The sequence below is a fragment of the Aethalodelphis obliquidens genome, unplaced genomic scaffold (assembly GCF_003676395.1).
Source record: "Aethalodelphis obliquidens isolate GAN/ISIS:26980383/991018 unplaced genomic scaffold, ASM367639v1 scaffold11, whole genome shotgun sequence".
Classification (NCBI taxonomy): Eukaryota; Metazoa; Chordata; class Mammalia; order Artiodactyla; family Delphinidae; genus Aethalodelphis; species Aethalodelphis obliquidens.
The window spans coordinates 39,222,140-39,243,677 of record NW_020837955.1 but is presented as its reverse complement, the minus strand read 5'-3'; the positions used below and the strand labels follow the sequence as shown (position 1 = coordinate 39,243,677).

The 21,538-nt window shown below is 49.2% G+C and overlaps 2 protein-coding genes and 1 long non-coding RNA gene across 14 annotated transcripts in view; 2 read left to right on the top strand and 1 right to left on the bottom strand.

Moving 5' to 3' along the window:
* UROS (uroporphyrinogen III synthase) overlaps positions 1–7,152 on the top strand; it is a 34,026-nt gene extending 26,874 nt beyond the window's left edge. For 7 of the 10 annotated variants that reach the window (XM_027112924.1, XM_027112930.1, XM_027112927.1 and 4 more), the window contains 3 exons: positions 562–647; positions 1,586–1,684; positions 6,722–7,152. In XM_027112924.1, coding sequence (XP_026968725.1) covers positions 562–647; positions 1,586–1,684; positions 6,722–6,856 — 320 coding nt within the window. In that variant the 3' untranslated portion in view covers positions 6,857–7,152. Of the gene's footprint in view, positions 1–352; positions 648–1,585; positions 1,685–6,721 lie in introns of those variants that run through there. The other 3 variants (XM_027112925.1, XR_003433966.1, XM_027112931.1) reach the window with 3 other exon arrangements.
* Positions 7,153–7,978: 826 nt separating this feature from the next.
* On the top strand, positions 7,979–18,886 carry LOC113623519 (uncharacterized). The gene is made up of 3 exons (XR_003433964.1): positions 7,979–8,699; positions 9,386–9,576; positions 18,314–18,886. It is a non-coding gene; the product is annotated as an uncharacterized LOC113623519 (long non-coding RNA).
* A 469-nt stretch (positions 18,887–19,355) lies between these two features.
* EDRF1 (erythroid differentiation regulatory factor 1) overlaps positions 19,356–21,538 on the bottom strand; it is a 39,785-nt gene continuing 37,602 nt past the window's right edge. For 2 of the 3 annotated variants that reach the window (XM_027112912.1, XM_027112914.1), the window contains one exon: positions 19,356–20,205. In XM_027112912.1, coding sequence (XP_026968713.1) covers positions 20,034–20,205 — 172 coding nt within the window. In that variant the 3' untranslated portion in view covers positions 19,356–20,033. The remainder of the gene's footprint in view (positions 20,206–21,538) is intronic. The other variant, XM_027112913.1, reaches the window with a different exon arrangement.

The following is a 21,538-nucleotide window of genomic DNA, read 5'->3' as shown; positions in this document are numbered from 1 at the left end:
ACCAGTCCAAGCATGGAGCTGATCTCATCACGCACTCAAAGCAGCGTCCGCCAGCCCAGCCAACCTAGGATCGCTCCAAGTCCATCCCCCCGGGCTCCATCCCAAGGTGCCAGGGACCAAGGTGTCCAGGCCCTAGTAGGCTCGTGGCTTCAGCCCCCAGGCTGGTAAAACTCCCTCCAAGCTCTGCCTGCAGCCCTGGCCCTCAGTGTGGGATTCCACACAGACAGCATCCGTGGGGGAGCGTCCCGGGCCAATCCTGCGGGCAACCCACAGAAACACGGGAACAAAAGGCATCCGTGGTATGAAGGAAGGCCGAGTTTTTGGGATCCTCATCCTTCCTCTGCCATCTCAGCCTCCTCTACCGCGTGAGCCACTCCGCAGTGTTAAGCAGGGTGCAGAGGGCCGGCCGAGTCTGCTGGCACTGAGCCCACACCTCTCAGCTCCCGGCGGCTTGTTCCGGGAGGGTCCTGCAGCACCGGGCGGTCTCCACTACCTGTGCCCTGCAGTGTGTTCCCGGGGCAGTGAAGTCTGTCTTCTGGCTTGTGTCCCGATTGTGTCCAGGGATTCCCGTGGAGAGCTTAACCGTCTACCACACGATCCCACACCCAGGGATCCAGGGGAACCTCAACAGCTACTATTCCCAGCAGGTGTGTGGGGTTTCCAGGGAGCTGGGCGGGCGGGGCAGAGGGGCGCAGGCCTCCCGACGCTGGTTCTGCCATCCCCAGCTGTGCCACTTTGAGGAGGCCATCTTTTGTCTCCATCTCTGTATCTGGGAAGTCGGAATAGAGCTATCTCTAAGGTTTTTACAAGGATTAAAGGAGGTAATTTACACAAAGCCCTTTGCCCAGCCTGGGGTCAGCAGTGGCTTGATGTCATTCTTCATGGTGTGGGGCACTGGTGGAGCTGCAGGGCAGAGGCTGGAGAGGGGCTGGGCCCACGCTGGGAAGGCCTTCAGGGCCCACGGGGGAGTCTGGATTGAATTTGGGAGGCCGCGGGAACCTTTGGAGGCTTCAGTCAGAAGGGTGCATGGTTCTTGTTTGGGCTGATTGAGGTTTTCCACATCTGTATCCAGTAAGACGCCTCCCCTTCCTCTCCCAGGACAGGCTTCTGAATGCCTGGCTGGTACTCGGAGACCCTGTTAGCACAAACCAAAGCTTTCAGAAAGGCCAGGTGGGCCAGTCTGTCTGCTGTCTGCTGCATTTCCGGAAGGGATGGGGCGTTGATGGGGAGCGAGGCTGCTGCCTTACTGGATCAGCGCTCTTTGGCCACACAAGCTAGAGGCATTGTCCACCCTCCTGGGCGCTGGGTCCACGGTGCCTGTGTCCTCTGATCTGGGGGCCTGCAGAGCGACCAAGGAACAGCACCCAGCCTCTCCCATCGCACCCCTCTCTAAACAGTTCCCGACCTGAACTCCGCCTCCATGGAGCCCAGAACGCCAGCATCAGTGGGGACCCTCCTGCTGTGAATGTACCTGGGCTGCCTGGGGCTGCTTCCTGGGGCTCTGGGGGCTGATGGTGACGGGTAGAGGAGCATCTCTTTGCTCGGCCCCAAGGCAAGGGATTGACCTTGTTCTCTCTGCCTGCAGGGCATTCCTGCCAGCATCACGTTTTTCAGTCCCTCTGGCCTGACACACAGTCTCAAGCATATTCAAGAGTTATCTGGTGACAACATTGACCAGATTAAGGTGAGGTATTCAGTGGGCTTTTGATCTTTTTCAGATGCTCTTTTTTTTTTTTTTAACTTTTACTAACTAGCCTAGAGTTTCCATGTGAAGTCAAAGCACTCCTGACCTCACAGACGCCCTGATGGAAGCTCTGTAGAAAAGGCAGGGCTGGACTACCCTGGTGGTCCACTGGTTAACACTCTGCACTTCCATTGCAGAGGGCTCGGGTTCCATCCCTGGTCCGGGAAATTCCACATGCTGCACGGAATGGCCAAAAAAAAAAAAAGGCCGCGCTTTAGGAGTCCCAGGCCCCGCTTGCAGCTCAGCAGTGCCACTTCCTGGCTGGTGCTCTTGGACTAGTTACTTAACCTCTCTGAGCCTGTCTCCTCATTTGTAGCATGAGGATAATTATCCCTTTGTGGCTTTTATAGACATGTGTATGGTCTTCCCTGATAGGTTATTCTCAGGATTAGATAGAAGAATTCAGGCAAAGTCCTTAGCTCAGGGCCTGGCACAGGTATTAGCATCCTTTCCCTTTTGCCCCATCTAACTGTCTTGAAATTGTTCTAAAAGTGATTCCCCTTTTCACGTCTTTTAATTCAAAGGATTTCCATTCGCACCTTTAGGGACTGTTTGTTAGGAGTCTACAAGTAGTCACAGCGCTGTGGTGCCTGTGATGGGGATGTTCTTAAAGGGCTCAAGGGGGACTGAGGAGGGGACGTGGGTATGACTGGGAGTGCCCAGGACAGGCTGCTAGCATTGCGGGCACTCACACAGCCAGGAGTGAAGGCCCTTACCTTTCATGACAGGTGCAGCTCACAGCACCCCTGGGGGGGGGGGGGTCAGGACTGTCTCAGTAGTATACACACTGCCGGCCCCTCCCTCCACCCCGGCTGGCACGCTCACTCCGGTCAGTGCCCAAGGACGGAGCACGGGCATCAGCACTGAGCTGTCGGGGGCACTGCTCAGGGACACTGTCTGCAGCCCGGGTCCAGCCCTGCAGGCAGGCTCCATGGGCCCAGCCAGGCCCGTGGTGGTGAGTCCGAGAGCGGAGCTCTCCAGACGCCCTCTCTCCTGTGACCAGACGATTTCAGAGGGAATAAAAGGCTCACGGGGAAAAGTCATTTTGTGACCAAGCTGCTTCTCCTGAAATTATGTCTGCTGTTTGCTGGTTCCCAATCTCAGGGAGTTTCTTTCCTCCTTCCTTCCTTCCTTCCTTCTTTCTTCCTTCCCTCCCCTCCCCTCCCCTCCCCTCCCTTCCCTTCCCTTCCCTTCCCTTCTTTCTTTCCTTTCTTTCTTTCCTTTTTTTTTTAAAACATCTTTATTGGAGTATAAGTGCTTTACATTGTTGTGTTAGTTTCTGCTGTATAACAAAGTGAATCAGCTATATATACATATGTCCCCATATCTTCTCCCTCTTGCATCTCCCTCCCACCCTCCCTATCCCACCCCTCTAGGTGGTCACAGAGCACCAAGCTGATCTCCCTGTGCTATGCAGCTGCTTCCCACTAGCTATCTGTTTTACATTTGGTAGTGTATATATGTCCATGCCACTCTCTCACCTTATCCCAGCTTACCCTTCCCCCTCCCTGTGTCCTCAAGTCCATTCTCTACATCTGCATCTTTATTCCTGTCCTGCCCCTAGGTTCTTCAGAACCTTTTTTTTTTTTTTTAGATTCCATATATATGTGGTAGCATATGGTATTTGTTTTTCTCTTTCTGACTTCACTCTGTATGACAGACTCTAGGTCCATCCACAAATAACTCAATTTCGTTTCTTTTTATGGCTGAGTAATATTCCATTGTATATATGTGCCACATCTTCTTTATCCATTCATCTGTTGATGGACACTTAGGTTGCTTCCATGTCCTGGCTATTGTAATTAGAGCTGCAATGAACACTGTGGTACATGACTCTTTTTGAATTATGTTTTTTTTAGGGTATATGCCCAGTAGTGGGATTGCTGGGTCATATGGTAATTCTATTTTTAGTTTTTTAAGGAACCTCCATACTGTTCTCCATAGTGGCTGTATCAGTTTACATTCCCACCAACAGTGCAAGAGGGTTCCCTTTTCTCCACACCCTCTCCAGGATTTATTGTTTGTAGATTTTTTGATGATGGCCATTCTGGCTGGTGTGAGGTGATACCTCATTGCAGTTTGATTTGCATTTCTCTAATGATTAGTGATGTTGAGCATCCTTTCGTGTGTTTGTTGGCAGTCTGTATCTCTTCTTTGGAGAAATGTCTATTTAGGTCTTCTGACCATTTTTGGATTGTGTGGTTTGTTTTTTTGATATTGAGCTGCATGAGCTGCTTATAAATTTTGGAGAGTAATCCTTTGTCAGTTGCTTCATTTGCAAATATTTTCTCCCATTCTGAGGGTTGTCTTTTCGTCTTGTTTATGGTTTCCTTTGCTGTGCAAAAGCTTTTAAGTTTCATTAGGTCCCATTTGTTTATTTTTGTTTTTATTTCCATTTCTCTAGGAGGTGGGTCAAAAAGAATCTTGCTGTGATTTATGTGATAACAGTGTTCTGCCTATGTTTTCCTCTAAGAGTTCTATAGTGTCTGGCCTTACATTTAGGTCTTTAATCCATTTTGAGTTTATATTTGTGTATGGTGTTAGGGAGTGTTCTAATTTCATTCTTTTACATGTAGCTGTCCAGTTTTCCCCCAAGCTACAGTAATCAAGACAGTATGGTACTGGCACAAAAACAGAAATATACATCAATGGAACAGGATAGAAAGCCCAGAGATAAACCCACATATGGTCACCTTATCTTTGATAAAGGAGGCAAGAATATACAATGGAGAAAAGACCACCTTTCTTTCTTTTTTAATGTTTCTTTTTTAAAAACACAGTCTTTTTTTTTTTGGCCGTGCTGCAGGGCTTTGTGGGATTTTAGTTCCCCAACCAGGGGGCAAACCTGGGCCCTCAGCAGTGGGAGCGCAGAGTCCTAACCACTGGACCACCAGGGAATTCCCTAAAAAATAGCTTTATTGAGATATAATTCACATACGATAAAACTCACTTTCTATGAATTACATATGTACCCTTTTAAAGTGTACAATTCAGTGGTTTTCAGTAAATTCACAGAGGCGCGCCACCATCGCCCTCTCGGTGCAGAACATTTCAGAGCCACGAAAGAAACCGCATATCCATTAGAGTCACTCCCCAACCCCCTAGCAACCACTAACCCAATCTCTGTCTCTGCAGATCTACCTATTCTGGACTTTTCATATAAATGGAATCATACCATACGTAGCCTTTTGAGACTGGCTTTTTTCAGTTGGCATAATGGTTTCAGGATTTACCCATACCGTCATGTGTCAGTACTTCCTTCCTCTGTATTGCCAGGTAACAGTCCCTTCTATGAATATACCAGAAGGAGTTTCTTGTTGTGGTTTTGGTTTGGATTCCCCTAATGGCTAGTGATGTTGAGCATCTTTTCACGTGCTGTTGGCCATTTTTATATCTTCTTTAGAGAAATGTCTACTCACATCCTTGCCACTTTTTAACTAGGTTGCCTTTTTGTTCAGTTGTAAGAGTTCTTGTTTTCTGGATACAAGTCCCTTATCAGGTATGTGATTTGCAGAAACGTTCTCCCATTCTGTGAGTTGTCTTTTCACTTTTTTAACGGTGTTCTTTGAAGCACAAAAGTTTTCTTTATCTAGTTTTTATTTTATTATTTGTGCTTTTCATCATGTATCTAAGAAAACATTGCCTAATGCAAGGTCATTGAAGATTCACTCCTATGTTTTCTTCTAGTTTTATGGTTTTAGCTCTTACATTTAGGTCTTTGATCCATTTGGAGTTAATTTTTGTTTATGATGTGAGGTAGGGGTCCAGCTTCATTTTTTTTCCTCAGGGAGTTTCTTGAGGGGTAGCTGCTTCATGGGGGGGAGCGTGGGAGCTACAGGAGCCCGAGCTTCTGTGAGACAGCAGCCTCCTTCCCCTCATTCCCACACGCGCTGGGGAGGAGTGTCAGGCCACAGCGTCCTGAGGTTGTGCAAGGGCGGTATCTTGTTCACACTACCGCCAGCCTGCCTGGGGGGGTGGGGAGGGGGGTGCTGGGCAGGGGCTGCCATTGTCGGGGGGCTCACCTTCACAGACCACTCCCAGGCGGGTCCATGTCCACGGTGTTAGTCCAGAGGGGCGTGGGGATGAGCACGTTCTCTGCCAGAAGCTGTCGATCTTCTCAGTTCACCCCTGCGCTGGCAACTGAGAGGCAGGGTAATTGTGCCCCTTTCACAGATGAGGAAACCAAGGATCAAAAAGGCTAAGTGATTTGTAATGACAGCTAGCGAGGGCCAGAGTCACAGCGAAAAATCCTGTTCAGCACAAAGTGAGGCTCTGGACGGGACCTTCAGACACGAGCTTGTCTGGAGAGGGGCGTCCTGCTGACGAGGCCCAGGCCGTTGGAGCTTCTAATCTGGGATAACGATGGTCCTACAGGTAGCAGCCGCTGACGGTCACTGGGCGTTTGTCTGTGCCAGGCATGGGGCCATGCGGGTGGTTACACGCATTGCTCAGCTAATCCTCAGAGCAGCCTGAGGAGGAAATCTCTTAACCTTTCTGCTTCACGGAGGAGGGGACGGAGGCCCAGAGAGGGCAGGTCACTTGCTGAGGCCACCGTCCTGTGCAGCTGCGATGTGAACCCGACCCTCTGGCTCCGGGCCCTGGTCCTGACCGCTCTGCTTTCCTAGGGCCCAGCCACCACCCCATGCTGCACGCAGAGCCCCTTTCAGACTGTGTTCAGTGCTCCACCCGGTCCCGCCGTGGCAGGCGCTGATTGATTCCAGGCCTCTCCTGCCCGCCCACCCCCCCACCCCACCAAGCCCGGGCCGCAGGGCTAGTGAGAGCTTGTTCAGGCCGATGGTGAGGCTGTCAAGAGACGGAGGCTTTTTGCAGGCGGTAGAGCTGGGTTCACATCAGGAGGTGTCATCTCATTTATAAGCTCTCACGTGAGGAGTGATGTCCTAACAGACAGGAGGCAACAGGCCCTGATCCCATCGCCCCCTGCGGGTGCACTGAGGCCCCTCTGTCTTCTCCCTGCAGTTCGTGGCCATTGGGCCCACCACAGCCCACGCCCTGGCCGCGCAGGGCCTGCCCGTGAGCTGCACCGCAGAGAGCCCCACGCCGCAAGCCCTGGCTGCGGGCATCAGGACGGCGCTCCAGTCCCATGGATGCTGAGTCAGAGGCCCCAGCGCCCTCCCTGGGCGGAGCTGCCCCTGTGGGCCCAGGACCAGGTGCTACTGCGTCCCGGTGGAGCCGGGCATCGGGCAGGGGCTCCTGGGAAACCGCCCCCTCACACTTCTGCCTCGCGCCCGGGGGAGCCCCCGCCAACACCGAGGCTGGGCCGGGACCCGGGGCCGCGTCAGGCCCACGTGCGCCTGACGTCCCTTTGTGGAGTCCAGCTCGGACCCCCGCCCGGCGCACGCGGCTCCTGTGGCAGCAGAAGGAAATCAAATAAAGTGCACTGGCCACTCCTGCTGACTGTGCCTTGTTACTTGCTGTCTGTGGTTTCAGTGCAAAGCTGTGTTTGGCGCCCACGTTCTGAGAACTGACAAACCTGGTATGAATAATAAAGTTTGCTGTGTGTGAAGGAGTTTTATTCATCTTACAGAAGGACCTCGAAATTCCTGCTTTGTGGACAACTGTAATTCGAATACAGAGAGGCTTTCTTTCCTTCAGAGACAGAAAAACCGCATCAGTCCGCCGGGCTTCCCAGAGGCTGGCGAGGGGGCTCCCGTACTTCAAGGGGCTCCCGTGCAGATGCAGGGCCTGCAGGGAGGTTTCGGGAATCCGTCCCCGAACTTTATTCCCATTTTTATAAGCTTGGCCTGGCTTCTGAGCTGGGTTGAATGAAACCCGTGTCTGTCTGTCAGTCACGTGAGCTTGTGGTAGGAAAGATCCCTGTGCTCCCCGCGCATGGCAGGTCCCGTTGGAAGGCGTTTTCTATTGAGCGACTCCAGCCCCGTGCAGGGGCTTTGCCTCTCTGATGTCCATTCCCGTTAACAGCCCTCGGGAGTAGATGTCACTAGTATTCCCATTTCTCTGGTGAAGAAGAGGAGACTCAAGAAGTTAAGTGACAGCTAGTGAGTGACAGAACCAGGATGAATTTAGAAGGGGTTTGTGGACTCAGCACGTAGACCAGGACCGGTGACGTTCATACACCACCTCACATCAGATGGACATTAGCTCGGGGGGGGGGCAGCCGTCTGTTCCTGACGTGGGGGCAGGGGAGGGGTGTGTCAGGGGTCAGGCTGCAGGGCTGCCTTAGGTGGTCTGCCCACCACTTTGGTGGTGCTGAGTGCAGGGGGCATGCACAGTACCCTGTTTTTGCTCCCGGCTCTTCAGAAGTGGCAGTTGGGTTTTGGGGGTCTTTTTGTATCTCGTTGCCCAGAATTTGCCCCAACGGCACATGCACACAGTTATTTTTAGTCCCTTATAGTTTCTTTGTATTTTGTTGCTCAAGGAGACGTTTGTCCAGGTGCAAGCACTGCAGCAAAGGGTCCCAGGGCCCAGAGCCCAGCCTGCCGGGTCCCATAAAAGACTGTCCTTTGGGGTCGATGATGCCCAGACTGGGTGAGCCGGTCCCCTGATCACGTGCTTGGGGGTCAGGGCAAGGTCAAGTTGCTATAGAAACGGTGGTTTCTGTACTTTTGGCTGAGGCAGAGTTGCAAGCACAAACCTTTAGCATTATGAGCAGAACTGAAAATTATAAAGCTATGTATAAAAATCCTTTTAACAATGCTGAACCACGGGAGTCTGCTTTGTTACTTTACTAAGTGCAATGAACATAGTTTTCCTTTCCTTTGTAATTGTTTCCTTTTCTTTCCATTATTCTCAAGGATTGAAGCCAGTGCCGTGGCCTCAGAACCCTTCTGAGACCAGGGGTGTGGCTGGCGCAGGAAGCAGAGGGAATCTGTTCTGACCTGGGGTGGAGCCCCGTGCGTGCCTCACCGTATCACTGAATATGTGCAGGACCGAGGGCCGGGAGGGGGAGGCTCATCCTCTCCAGTCGAAAGCAAAGGTAGAATTGGACAAAATGGTTACAAACAACCATTTCAGGGCTCTGGAATTTGACCTGAGTCAGACGACAAATCGAGAAGCGTTTATTCTTGAAAACCCGCCCTTTGGGCCAGACCAGCGGGAGTGGCCTCGTGGCCTAGAGATGCCCCTCACCCCTGTGCACCCACTGCTGGGACCCTAGATTCGGGCAGGAGGAGAAAACCAGGGTTTTTTCAGTGCAAGGTGGTGAACCCTGTAGGAAGGGAATAGGAAAACCTGCAGCGTTGCTAGTCTGAGCTTGTGGTCCCAGTTGGGACGAGCCACAGACCAATCAGAAATGGAACGGGGACCTCGTGGGGATGAGAGCTCCACAGAAGGACTGACTGGGTTAGCCGACTGGGAGGAGTGCTTGCGTGCAGTGCAGTGCCGGCCCGACAGGGGGATGCAGGGTGCGGGCCAGAGGGAACTTGTGGGGCCACGGGTGTGTCCTATAACCGATCGTGGTCGCACAGGGAGGCCATTTGTCCCGGAGGATTGCGTAAAGTAATTTGGAGAGCGCTGCGTTATACACATGTTTTTCTCTGTATTATCGAAGTGAAATAGGTTAGACCACGAATCAGGAACTCTGGCTGCACATGAGAACCACGTGACGTGCTTCTGCAAAGGGAGTTGCTTCGCCCACCCCCATCCTACTTAATTGTTTCCTAGGGCAAAGCCCAAGCAGCAGGCGTTTCAGAAGCCCTCCAGGTGGTTGCCATCTGCAGCCACGTTTGAAAACCATCGCACCTGGCCAGGGGGCAGTCCCCGGGCGAGTCTAGAAGCTGGAGAAGTACGAAACAGGCGCCGGGCAGCGGAGGAGGAGACGAGAAACCCGGCTGGAGGCGGGCGGGGAGACAAAGGTGAGAAGGGGTGCGTGGGCTGCAGAAGAGGGGCCGCATCACCCCACGGGGGCAGGGGCGGGAGGCGGCCCAGGGAGGGTGAGAGCGGGGCTGGGCACAGGCGACAAGGATTTGCTAAATGTCTTTCATCCGCATGGCAGCCTGAAGTGACCTTTTGGAGAGGAGGTGACCAGGGTTTAAGGAGAGGCGGGGCAGATTTGGAAAGATGGAGGTCAGTTTGGGATTTGGAAGGGTTGCTGCCGACTCAGTCCATCAGAGGGAGGTGAGCCGGGCATCGAGGGTGCAGGTTTCCTGGCCGTCGCTGTGAGTGGGGAACCTGGGCTTTGGCAGCTGGGCTGGGGGGCTCCTGTTAGCAGTTTAGAACGTGAGGGCTGGTAGGCAAACGTGAGTTTTAAAGTGACTGGGGAAGGACCCCTGGTTCTGCAGATACTGGGGACGGCAGAAGGCAGCGTCTCAGTAACGTTCAGCTCCGGAAAGTTAAACCCAGAGAGGCCACACGTGGTTCTGCTCACCCCTTCCCAGAGGCTGACAGTTCCTCCTAAGGCCGAGAGTTTTGCTGGTTCGTTGTCTGTGGGCTGGTAGGAGAGAGTGAATGGCAACCTCAGGACAGGAGCTCGACAGGCACAGGTCCAGCCTGGGAAGGGTTAGCTTTGAGGTTGTGGAGCCGGCATGAGGCACGAGTCCCACACGACCCTGATAGAGCCCCCAGCCCCAAGTTTCCTGTGTCCTTCCTGAAGATCAGAAGGGACAGAACATGAGGTGGGAGAGGACAGATCAGGGAGCAGACACTGAACAGAGGTGCTGTAGAGGGTTCGCCATATTCTGCGTTCGCTCCTTACGTGGGCTCTTGTGCGCCCACCCCAGCCGGTGCCGCGGAGTGTTGGTGCAGGAAGACCTTTGGGAAGAGAGTAAAGCATCGTGCGGGAATCTGCGCGCCGAACCAGTGCTGGGCCTCGGGCCTGGGGTGGTCAGCAGTGAGTTGAAGGTGTTCCCTTTGGACCTTAGAGCTGAGCTCATAATTATGGGATGAGTTCTCGGGCGCTGTTCCAAGTTTTAGATGCTTTAACTCAGTTACATGTAATAACTCACCTAACGAGTTAAAATAATGGCTCCGTGCCAACTATTAGGTTAAATGTTGATGCAATTATGTTAATTGTGAATGGAAGGTAAAATAAAAACATTGCGATGTATATGGTTTTTTTAGAAAATAAACTAGCAGGAAATCATTTTACTAAAAATTCTAATGTGTAACATATTCTTAACAATAAGCCAAATAATGCCATTCAGGATTTACTGCTGTGTCTGAGAGGTTTATCCGGTGCAAAGGTGACGTCGGGTCACGACCTCTGACACCTAATGAGTCTGGGCCACGTGCTGGGAACCTGGGGGTCAGAGACAGCACGGCTCCTGCCCTCGAGGGGCTGCAAACACTGTGAAGGGACAAAGTCGGTAGGCAGCTGAGCTCAGCAGAGCTGGTCTGTACTTCACTCGGCAGGACTGTGGCCAGGAGACGGGGGCGGTCCACGGCGTCACTCTCCGAGGCTCTGTCGCCAGGAGCCTGACAGTGGGGTCCCAGGATGGCCGTCTTCGAAACCGAGTCGCCTGCCTTTTGTGTCAGTGTCATTGATTGTCATATTTTCCTTCAGAGATTTTATTTTAAAAATTAGATTTCTTTTTTTTTTCCTTAAATCCATTTCTTACAATTGTCAGAGGTTCTTGGCTGGGCAATGGTGTCATGTGACTTCATCCCTCGATCATACCTCTCTGCCCCTCTCCTGAATCCTGACCCAATCCTTTCCTCCCCAAACATTTTATAAATAAGAAGGGACGTGGCACCAGGGCTGACCGGTCTGACCATCAGTGCCTGGTGTGCGCCAGCTCCAGGCAGGAGGTGCGGGCGAGAAGGGCAGGCAGCACGCAGGCCGCCAGACTGGGCTCCTGGGGTCCCACCTCCCTCACAGGTTTAACTTCCCCAAACTGGAAACGTTCACTTTACCTCCTGGAAAATTGCTCCTCGGCGCCAGATAAAGTGAAAAACATTTTGGAAAGAGCTGCAAGTTAACGATGTTGACCTGCACCCCACGGCCAGGTCAGCCAGGAGCTCCACACAGCTCAGCTTCCCCAGTCCTGTAGGCCCCCCTCCCCGTCCCCGAGGACACCCCGAGAGCTCCCCAACTCAGGCAAGAGGAGGTCAGCTCGGCCCGTCCTCTGGGTGAACAGAGGCAGAGACTCATTCACACAGTCTTCAGTCTGCAGTGCTGTGGAATTAGCCAGCTGAGGGTAAACTCAATGAGGCCAAGTGACAGCAAAGCAGGACAGAGCCACCCGGCTGAGAACATTCTACTTATGAGCTCACAGCCCCAAACCAGAAGGGGAAGAAACCAGGATTCTACACGCACTGCCTCTGTCGTCTCAAACTCTCCCGCTGTTCCTGACCTCACCGGGGGTGCGGCCACGGGGCAAGGGATGACCCCGCTCAGCACAGAGCCCCAGGATCCCCTTTGGGGGGGCTGTTAGCCACTCTTACCCTCGTTGCTCACTTCAGTGCCCTAGTCACTCTGCAGCTAAGACAGATGACACAGCACATCAGCAGGCTTGCAACGATCAGTAAGCCTCCGGCCGTGGTGACCATAATCTTGAAGTCAGGCCTCTCAGTTATCATCCTGATGTCAAGCACACACCCAGGCAGAGAAGCGCTGGGGGCAGTGAATGTGCCCTCACCGTGCCCCAGCCACTTAGCAACCTCAACATGCCTCCTTCAGTGGAGGGAGCGTGAGCCCAAACCACAGAGCCTTCTGCGTGTAAAACGTGGATACATCTTCCTAAGCTGCTCCCGGATGGGTAAAGGGTTTATTTGTGGATGAAAAGGGACTGAAATGTGAAGTCTAGAGAGAAGGAAGTCAGAAGGACACATGGTGGGAGGACTCTTTCTCCCCCTCTCACAGGCAGTAACGCGCAGTTGCAAATCAGACAGACCTACATTTGAGCCAGTGACTTCGCTCCCAGACCCTGGGCCTCCATCACTTTCAGAGATATGTTCACTTTCAGAGATATGTTCACTTTCAGAGTCAGGCTTAAAAATCTCCTGTGGGAATAACTAAGGGAATGTCTTTTTTTTCAAAAATGTTGTGTGTGCAATGCCGAGAATGTGCAAACCCACTTTGTAAATGATATGTGTTTTAGGGGAAAAAAATGTCAGTTCTCCCAATGACAAGTAGGTCATGCCATCTTAGTATTTAAAGAAATTCTAGAAGCTCCCCGCCAAACCCTTCCCCCGGCTCCGAGGTGGAGAGTGTCCTGCACAGACAGACCAGGAGCCACCTTCGCCAGGAGCCCCTCTCCCTTATTCTCTCTTTATCGTACGGTCACACGCCTCCCTCAGCTATTTTTCTTCTGAAATCCAACTGATTTCCTCAAAATCCAGTTTACCTGGAATAAGCAATTTGGTTAATCAAATACCCTGAACCTTGAGAAGCCAGTCCCTTCAAAGGCTTGGTAATCACTGGAGAGGAGAGAGGTAACTCCCTGAGAAAAGCCAACGATTCTAATGGTAAGCCACACCTCCCTGAGTCCAGGCGTCCTGAGCTGCATGAAACCAAATAAAAATAAATTTAAAATAAAATGAATTGTAGGGAACAAGACCCTTCAGTAATAAATCCCCTGCTCCTATGATCCTAAGAAGGATCTCATTGTCATCTAGAGGGAGACCTGACTTCCAGATGTGCCGTCTTCCGCCAGAGCTCAAGGGAGGGACAGGCAGGTTCTGGGGCTTTGAGACCCGTTGGGACGCAGGCTGTGTGACATCAGCCTTCAGAACACCAGCTCCCAATCACAGACTTCTCAGTTCTGTCCTGCATTTAGGTTGATTTCCGCCTCCCAGGAAATGCAGAATGTCTAGATGTCAGCCTTCAGAACACCAGCTCCCAATCACAGACTTCTCAGTTCTGTCCTGCATTTAGGTTGATTTCCGCCTCCCAGGAAGTGCAGAATGTCCGGATGAAATTTGTGCATCATTTTGTTCTAAGTCTTGCAGCTTTGCAGGTTCTGGTTTCCCTCAGAGAAAATATTTAGGGTTTGTCTTCTAATCAAAACATAGTTTGAGATTTTGATAAAAAGATGGAAGAAAAACCCTGCCACGTGGTGGGGAGTCAGTGTCCTTAGACCCAAGAGTTATGGCCACATGGTGGACACTATGTAGCCACTTATCACAACTCAGATCTGTGTTCACTGACATATATTGATCTGATTAAGTAAATTGATAAATATAGCTGACATATAGTTGATATATATAACTATATATTGATACATAATTTTTGTTTGGTTTTTTTGTTTGTTTGTTTTGGCTGTGCCACATGGCATGCGGGATCTTAGTTCCCTGACCAGGGATTGAACCCATGCTCCCTGCACTGGAAGCACAGAGTCTTAACCACTGGACCACCAGGGAAGTCCCTATAACTATATACATAGTTTTATAAATGACTATATATACAAAACATACAATTGACATATATGTCAGAGTTCTATATATGGTTATCTATGTTATACAGAGAGCATACAACTGACAGTATAGTTGAGAACTGTATACTGACATCGATAACGTACCATGCGGTGAGAAGAAGCTAGAGTTTGGTTCTGGTCACGTTTCTCCGATCACAAGGTATGGAGAGCCTGCCAAGCCAGTTCCACTAGACGAGGGGGTTCATTTAGCTACACGAGGGCTCCTTACGGAAGCCCAGGGGCAGGAGGGGAGCAAAGTGGACCTCACGGGCACAGGCGTGGGTCTCTCTCTGGCTCTGTGTAAATGTCGCATATCAGAGTCACATGGGAAGTACAAGATGCCGGCGCGACACCTTACGTAATTTTATTCTGCCCTTCATCTTCTTAGTTTTTGTTTTACAGAAAGTTTTTAGCTTCTGATCAAAAGCTAATTTCAAATTTAATAAAGAACGAGAACACAGCTGAAAGTGTGAATGCTGCCTGGGTAAATGTGATAAGATTAAAGGGTTATTGCTAAGTTTTCAGGCACAATAATGGTAGGTCAGATGCTTTTCTTTTTCTTCAGTCTGTCTTGGGAGGTGAGGCCAGGGTACAGACTCAGGAAGCAGAAGGAGGGCCTCAGAGCTGAGCAGGAATGAGGTGCGGCTGCGAGACAGCTGCGCCCTGGGAGGGGCGGCAGGGCCCTCACCCCGGCTGAGGCCGGGCTGGAGAGACCCGCCAGCCTGGGTGCATGGAACACCAGGGTCGGGGGGACTTCACTGACCAGGATCAGTGGCAGTTTCTGAGCAGGAAGGGGCAGTGTTTGGCCGGGAGACAGAAGCTGAGGTGGGGCCTGCGGTGACACAGAGAAGGCGGCTGGGGGCCTTCCCCGGCCTCCGTGCCCGGGGCGGAGGCTGGCCACCTGTGCAGACCAGATGCACACAGTCTAATCACACACACAGTTTTGTGGTTGCTGCTTTTCCTTCCTCTGGCCACCCAGAAATAAGTCGTGGGCCCTCCCTCGGCCTGAATCCTAGTAGTAGAACCACATTTCTTTAAATTGCTCCGGAGCCAAGCTGAAAGAACTTTGCACACAACTGTTGCCATAAGAGACCTGTGCATGAATCCGGTTGTCCTTTTCCTTCACATCACACAGAGGAGGAATTAGTTCAGTGACATAAAGAAATGGCCTCAGAGCGGACTTTGATGGTTCGGATCTTTCGGAGTTGTAAGCACATCTTTCTGTGCCTTAAGAAGTCCAGAATTTATATTGGAAACACTCAAAGAATCTCAATTACAGAATTAGGTCATCATGGGGGTTTCTATAATTACAGCTGTATTTCATTCTTGGAGCTTTAAAAAACAAATTTAACTTGCTGTGAATACTCTAGATTCAAAAATCATTCCAGTTGGAGTGAATCATACCTTTAGCCAGGCATGTCACACTCTTCTCAGTGGTAGACCTTTCAAATATATTGAATATTTGGTTGCTAAGGAATGTAACTGCTTGTGATGCTTTGTGCGTTGTGACCTCAAAAGTATCTAACTCAGTGGATCTATTCTATTGCACACTGACAATATACCAGATATTCAGGGCAAGGAACAAATAAGCACCGCTTAAAATAATCCTACGCTGTTTCAGAGCATGAAATTAGCATTTGGATCTTAAAATGAAACGAAGCAAAATTACAAAATATTCATAGGACAGTGGGTAAAGTCACCTGGGTAAAATTTGGGAGTCCCGGGCTGTATCCCTGCTTCAACCTAGGCTGTCTGAATCGGGGTGAATTGCTTCAACTCTATTCCAGTTTCCTCATTTGCAAAAACGGGGCTGGTGGTGGAACTAGATGATTCTAAAGCTCTGGAATAAAGAAGAATCCAATAATAAGCATCATGATGTTTTTCTTTAAACAGAGAGGATATAGTAATTAGGATAGGAAAATGATCTGGGACAATCCACGGGCCCCTAACATGTAAAAGGAAAATCTTGAGACTATAAAGGAAGGAGAAGAAAAATAAGATGCCGATGTGAAGAAGACTGCATGGTTTTTGTTGTTTTGTTTTTGCTTTTGATGAGCACCAGTGGGCTGGGAGCTGCAGCGAAGATGTGAAAGAGAAATCGACTCCTGGGGTTACATCTAGAGGTGATTCAAGGCCTGGGGAGTCGTTGCTTTGAGCAGAGGCCACTCGGATGGATGCTGCAAGTCCTGCTTTCTCCTGGAATCAGAGAACAGCACGGATGGCTGGGGCCCACACTGAAAGCTGTCTCTCTCGTTTCCTGTGACTTAATGGTAATAGAACACATTAAAACTTGTTTGGCTCTCAGAAAATCAATACCAGAGATATGACAGTGACAAGGACCAGGCCCAGACAGAAGATGAACAGGGAAGAAGCTGCCCCAGATTGATTTCAGAAGGATTTCCTGGCATCCCAAGTCCCTGGACGATGCCTTTTATGACCGAAGAAAGCAGTTCATTTACTTCTTCAAAGGGTCCCTCGTAATAGAAGGCTTTCCAGCCTGGTATTGCTTCTGTCATCCTTGACTGAAATTTGTCAGATGACCAAGTTCTTAGTTAAAAGCTGTTTTCAATTACTGCAGACCTATATATACGGCCATGGCAGATCATCCCATCATACAGAAAATTATTAAGAACTTCAAGCCCAAAATATTTGGTGCAAAGCCACAGATTTGCTTACCTCATTGCTATAAATTAACCTAAAAATCAATGACTTCCAGAAAAGCCAGTCTTAACTTTGCTTTGCAAGTGTTTGCATCGATGTGAATAGAAATCAAGTCCTTGACCCTTATCCGATGAAGATTATTAAGGTTTTTTCCGGAAATAGAGCCACAAAGCCATTCTGTCAATGTAGACTCAGCTGACTACTCCTGCACTCACCGCTCGCCTTCTGCAAAGGCAGCACGTGCTGGAAAGTTGTCAATAGCAGGGACAAACAACAGATTCCTGGCTGCCTTCAAGTGGCTTATTTCCCAAGCAGTCTAGCTCAGAGCAGTGGCTTGACGTCTGTGACGTTGATTCCTGCATCCTGAACTCGTGATGAGAAAAATAGGCAAATGGAGAGCCAGAGGATTTCTAAGAGAAAAAGTCCGATTTCTTTTACAAAGAAAACAAACCAGACTTTTAGTAACTGAAGCAAATATGCCTCCTTAACTTAAAACCCAATGGGAAAAGCATTACTTGAGCTTTTAAATTACTTGATTGGAAAATCAAATTTCTCAACAAATAATTTTACAAAAATTTTAGGAAAGGTTAGAAAAAGCATCCTGAGGAATACCTGTCTGCCTTCCACTCTGTCTAGGGCTCTGTAGCCGCATTTCCCAACACCCACCGTCTGTCCCTCCACCCACCTCGGCCCCAATTTCACCGAGAGACAGGAAGGCAGCCATAGCCATGGGTCCAATCACGGGAGAGGCCACTCACCCCCTGAACCCCAAGGGCGTGGAAATGATTTTACTGCACTGAAAACTCAGGGATTCAGTGGAAAAGAGCACAGAATTTGTATTAACTACACTCCAAAATCCCTGTCCTAACAATTTATCTTTTTCTAATACTTGACAGTGTACAAAAGGTTTTCATGTGTATTTCTCTCTTGCTCTTCACAACTCTTGTCAGTGGCAGGACAGATACTGCTGTGCACGTTTCTAGATAAAGAAACTGAAGTTCCCCAGTTGTGTCTCTGGCCAAAGGTCGACCGCCAGTCGCTCCTGACCCTGCTTCGCCTCATCCCAGCCTAGTGCCCTTGCACTCTCTCCTTTCACGAGGTGCTCTTCTGTTTGAATATACACACCTGCATCCCAAATGGCCCTGAACAGAACAGCTTTCCAGCTCTCTGTAATTCCTATAATGTGCTCCTCCCTCTTCAAGGCAGGAAACACTTTATATGGCAGCTTATTTATGTTCCGAGGGTTAGACTACCAAAATAAGACTCTTGAAGCTAATTGGATAACTTTATTTTTCCTGTATCAGTTATCTTAGCCATCATGCTCCTTTAACTTTACATAATACATTATATGGCCACCATTACCTGTTCTTAACATAAACAAACCCCCCCAAAATTAATGTAATAAGGACAAAATGTGGGCACTGAAGTTAAACTGAAAAAGAACTCTCAACGATCAGGCCACAAATACCCCATACTTCTAAAGACGCAGCTAAAACACAGGCACTTTAAAAAGCTTTAATTTAAATTAAAATCAGCAAATGACAAAAACATTTTAAAAGGATCTTTTCTTCCCCTGTAGGAACTTGCATGTTATTGCTCTGACAAATGAAGAGAGCTGGAATTGATATCTTCTTGCTTAAAAGCACATCTTCCTCTTGACTGAAACGCTGTTTGCTAAGGAGAGAGGTAAGATGAGCGACTCTAATACCGTGAACTCCAGCTTCTTTCTGCCTAAGTAGAATATCCTTTGGAATTCATTAACCCCCCAATTAGATATAATCAATGGACATGTCCGGGTTTAACTAACAAGAGTTTTATTCTGTGTGTGCGCTTGCCACAAGGGGAAACAGAATGACAGCTGTCCTGATATGAGACATCGTTGATTTTGTACAACTGCTTTACAATTTAGGCAAAACTTTCAATGCTTCAGTGATTAGCTGATGCAGATCTGTCCCGAGGACAATGCAAACTGCATAATTACAAGGAAGTGGACAAATGGCAAGTGATAATTCTGCCGGGCTATGAGAGCTGCCAACTCACCAGTGTAAACATCTGAAAATCTCAGTGTACGAAAAAGGAGTCTGTAAAAATTCAGCTTAAAACAAGTTTATTCCAGACAGTTTTCTAGTCTAGTTCATATTTCTTCAGAAGGGTGTGGCTAGTGAGTGGAGGGGGGCTGCACAGTGAAAATCATCTGCACGTAGCACCGAGGCGGGTCGGCAGCAGCATGTCTTCCCACACTCAGGCCAGGCCAGTGGACTTGGTGGCGGGGCAAGCTCTTGTCTACAGAGGCATCATGCACGTAAATCCAAACCATCAACTCAACAGGACAGAGGATGCTGGATCTGTAGGTTACGGTATCTTTTGAAACTGAGATCAATTAACTGTGACAAGTACAGACAGCCTTGCATGCTGTAGGCACTGGAAAAAGAGAGTATGTTTTAAGCAACTGGACAAGAGCCATATAGCAGCAAGTAGTAAGTATAATATTCTAGTGAGAATTTAGTGGATGGCAGAATTTTATTTTTAATGATGTTTTAATCTTCACTTTGTAAAATTTATTAATTAAACCAGTTCACATCAAAACTCAATGTGAAGAATGTGAAATGGAAAACTACAAAGACATTTTAAATAAATAATTTATTTATTCAAAATAGTTTTCTTACCTTATTCACAGTTTCAAGTTTAAAATGAAAAAAAAGGGGGGGAGAGTACCAATTCTTGATCAACTGTCATACAAAGTCAGAGAAAAGCAGATCCGTTCAGAACATGCACTGAAGAGAGAACTGTGCAATGGCTAGTCTTCGAAAAATCCTGTACTGAAGCTTAAAAAGGGCAGGCTTTTTCTGTGCAATTGAGAAGGGAACACTGTGGATATACAGGAAGTTTCTTTAACTGACCTGAACCACTAAAATCATTTGGATAATAGTTCCCTTGACCAAAGTAACATTTATCCAAGATAATTATCTCTTAAACCCATGTAGCTTAACATACTTCAAAAATATTTAAAAGTGTTAACTGCCTCACAGCAAGTCTATTAATACTGAGGTACCACATGCTTCTCAGAGAAACGAAGGTGGGAGCTCTAGGTCTGATTCTGATGTTGGCACCTCCAACGAGGAAGCCAAAGAACTCAACCATGACTGTTTGCCACGGGAAATGAGAACTCTTTCCATGCCGTGCCTGTTTTAAGTGGATATTTCCCTCATGTTTAATGAAACGAAGCACCAAATGGACACATAGCCCCCGAGTGCAGAAGGCACTGACAGCATCTCTGCGGATGCAGCCCCAGACGGGAGTCACTGAAGAGCACCACCGTCTCCGCCGCTGCCACGAGCCAGCTGGTCCAGCAAATGGACGAGAACGTCAATTCTTTCCAGGAGAGATGCGTTTTTGTTCGCAGTAGCTCTTAGAAGCTGGGAGTAAATCTGCTTGTTGGTTTTGAGGACTACATCTTCTTCAAGGTTACTACTGGGTTAAAAAGAGAGGGAGATGAAGCAAAGAGTGATGCCCACCAACAGCTGTAAAAGAAATCCAACAACTGAACACGGGCAGCCCTGTCATCACTTTTCAGGTGGAAGCAGGTGTTCTATTAATGCCGACTCCATTGACTGCTTATGGGCCTGTTTTTAAACATTTATTTCAAACATCAATTAGAGCCAATGATTATTCTTTTTATAAATATTCGACTACCTACTATGTACCAGGAACTACTCGTGGTCATGAACAAAACAGACCCAGAGCCCCTGCCTTCATGGAATCCACATTCTACTGAGGGAAGAGCTGGGGGAAGACATGTCGAGACGGTGAAGAGAACAGACTGTGAGATGACACGTGCTGTGAAGAAAACACAGTGGGGCCAGGCCAGGGCGAGAAGCCACGCGGTACACCTTCTGGGCACACACCTAGAGCGACTGTGGGACTGCTCCCCTGGAGCGAGCACTGCCGGAGACGGACGCACTGCCCCTCGTCTAGCTGAAATGATGTGCAGCTTCTGTGTGAAGAGTGCCCCTCAGCTGGAGAGTTCTAGAGGGAATTTCCATTTCAAAACTGTCTTAACAAAAATTTCTTAAGTTTGCAGTTTATTTTGAAAATATCTCCCCAGTAGGGTAGATCGATGGATTATATTTATGTTACTGAAAAAGACTAGTAATCACGGCAGTTCATTTCTAGCATCCTTTTTATTTTTTGAGTCCGGATATAATAAATGCAGAGCCCTGGCCACACATACAGAGAACAGCTGAGAGTGCGCACATGCACACGAGATCTGCCCGTGACCCTGTCCCCCCGGGAGAGCAAGGACTGGTATCCTTATTTTGTAATGAAAAACTAAATGATGTAAAAACTAAGCCCAGAAGGGTTAAATAATTTGGTTCAAGGTCAAAATGTTTTCTGACTTCAAATGCTATGTTCTTTCCACTCTCCAATATGCAAATCTTCCACCTTTGCCCTAGTGCCTGTTGGTCAGGCCTGCCGGAGAGCAAACCAGCCGCCTGGACCCTCCCTTCTGCTGCAGATCAAGGCTCAGGCTGTAGGGAGCCCCACTTCTCTCACAGCTCCACTACTGCTCTTCGACAGGACCCACCTCTTCCGCGCTGCGGCCGGCCTGACCACGGACGGGCCCAGGCTGGCAGCCAACGGGAGGCCGCCCACACCCCCCTCTTACAGACCCCTTTCTCCTTCCTGCTCGTTCTGACTTTCACCAGGGACATCTCCTCTCTCCACCCCACGCCCACCCAGCACCACCCACAGCACAGTAAAAATGACCGTTCAAAACGTATTCACTGTCTGCAGTTCGGGCCTA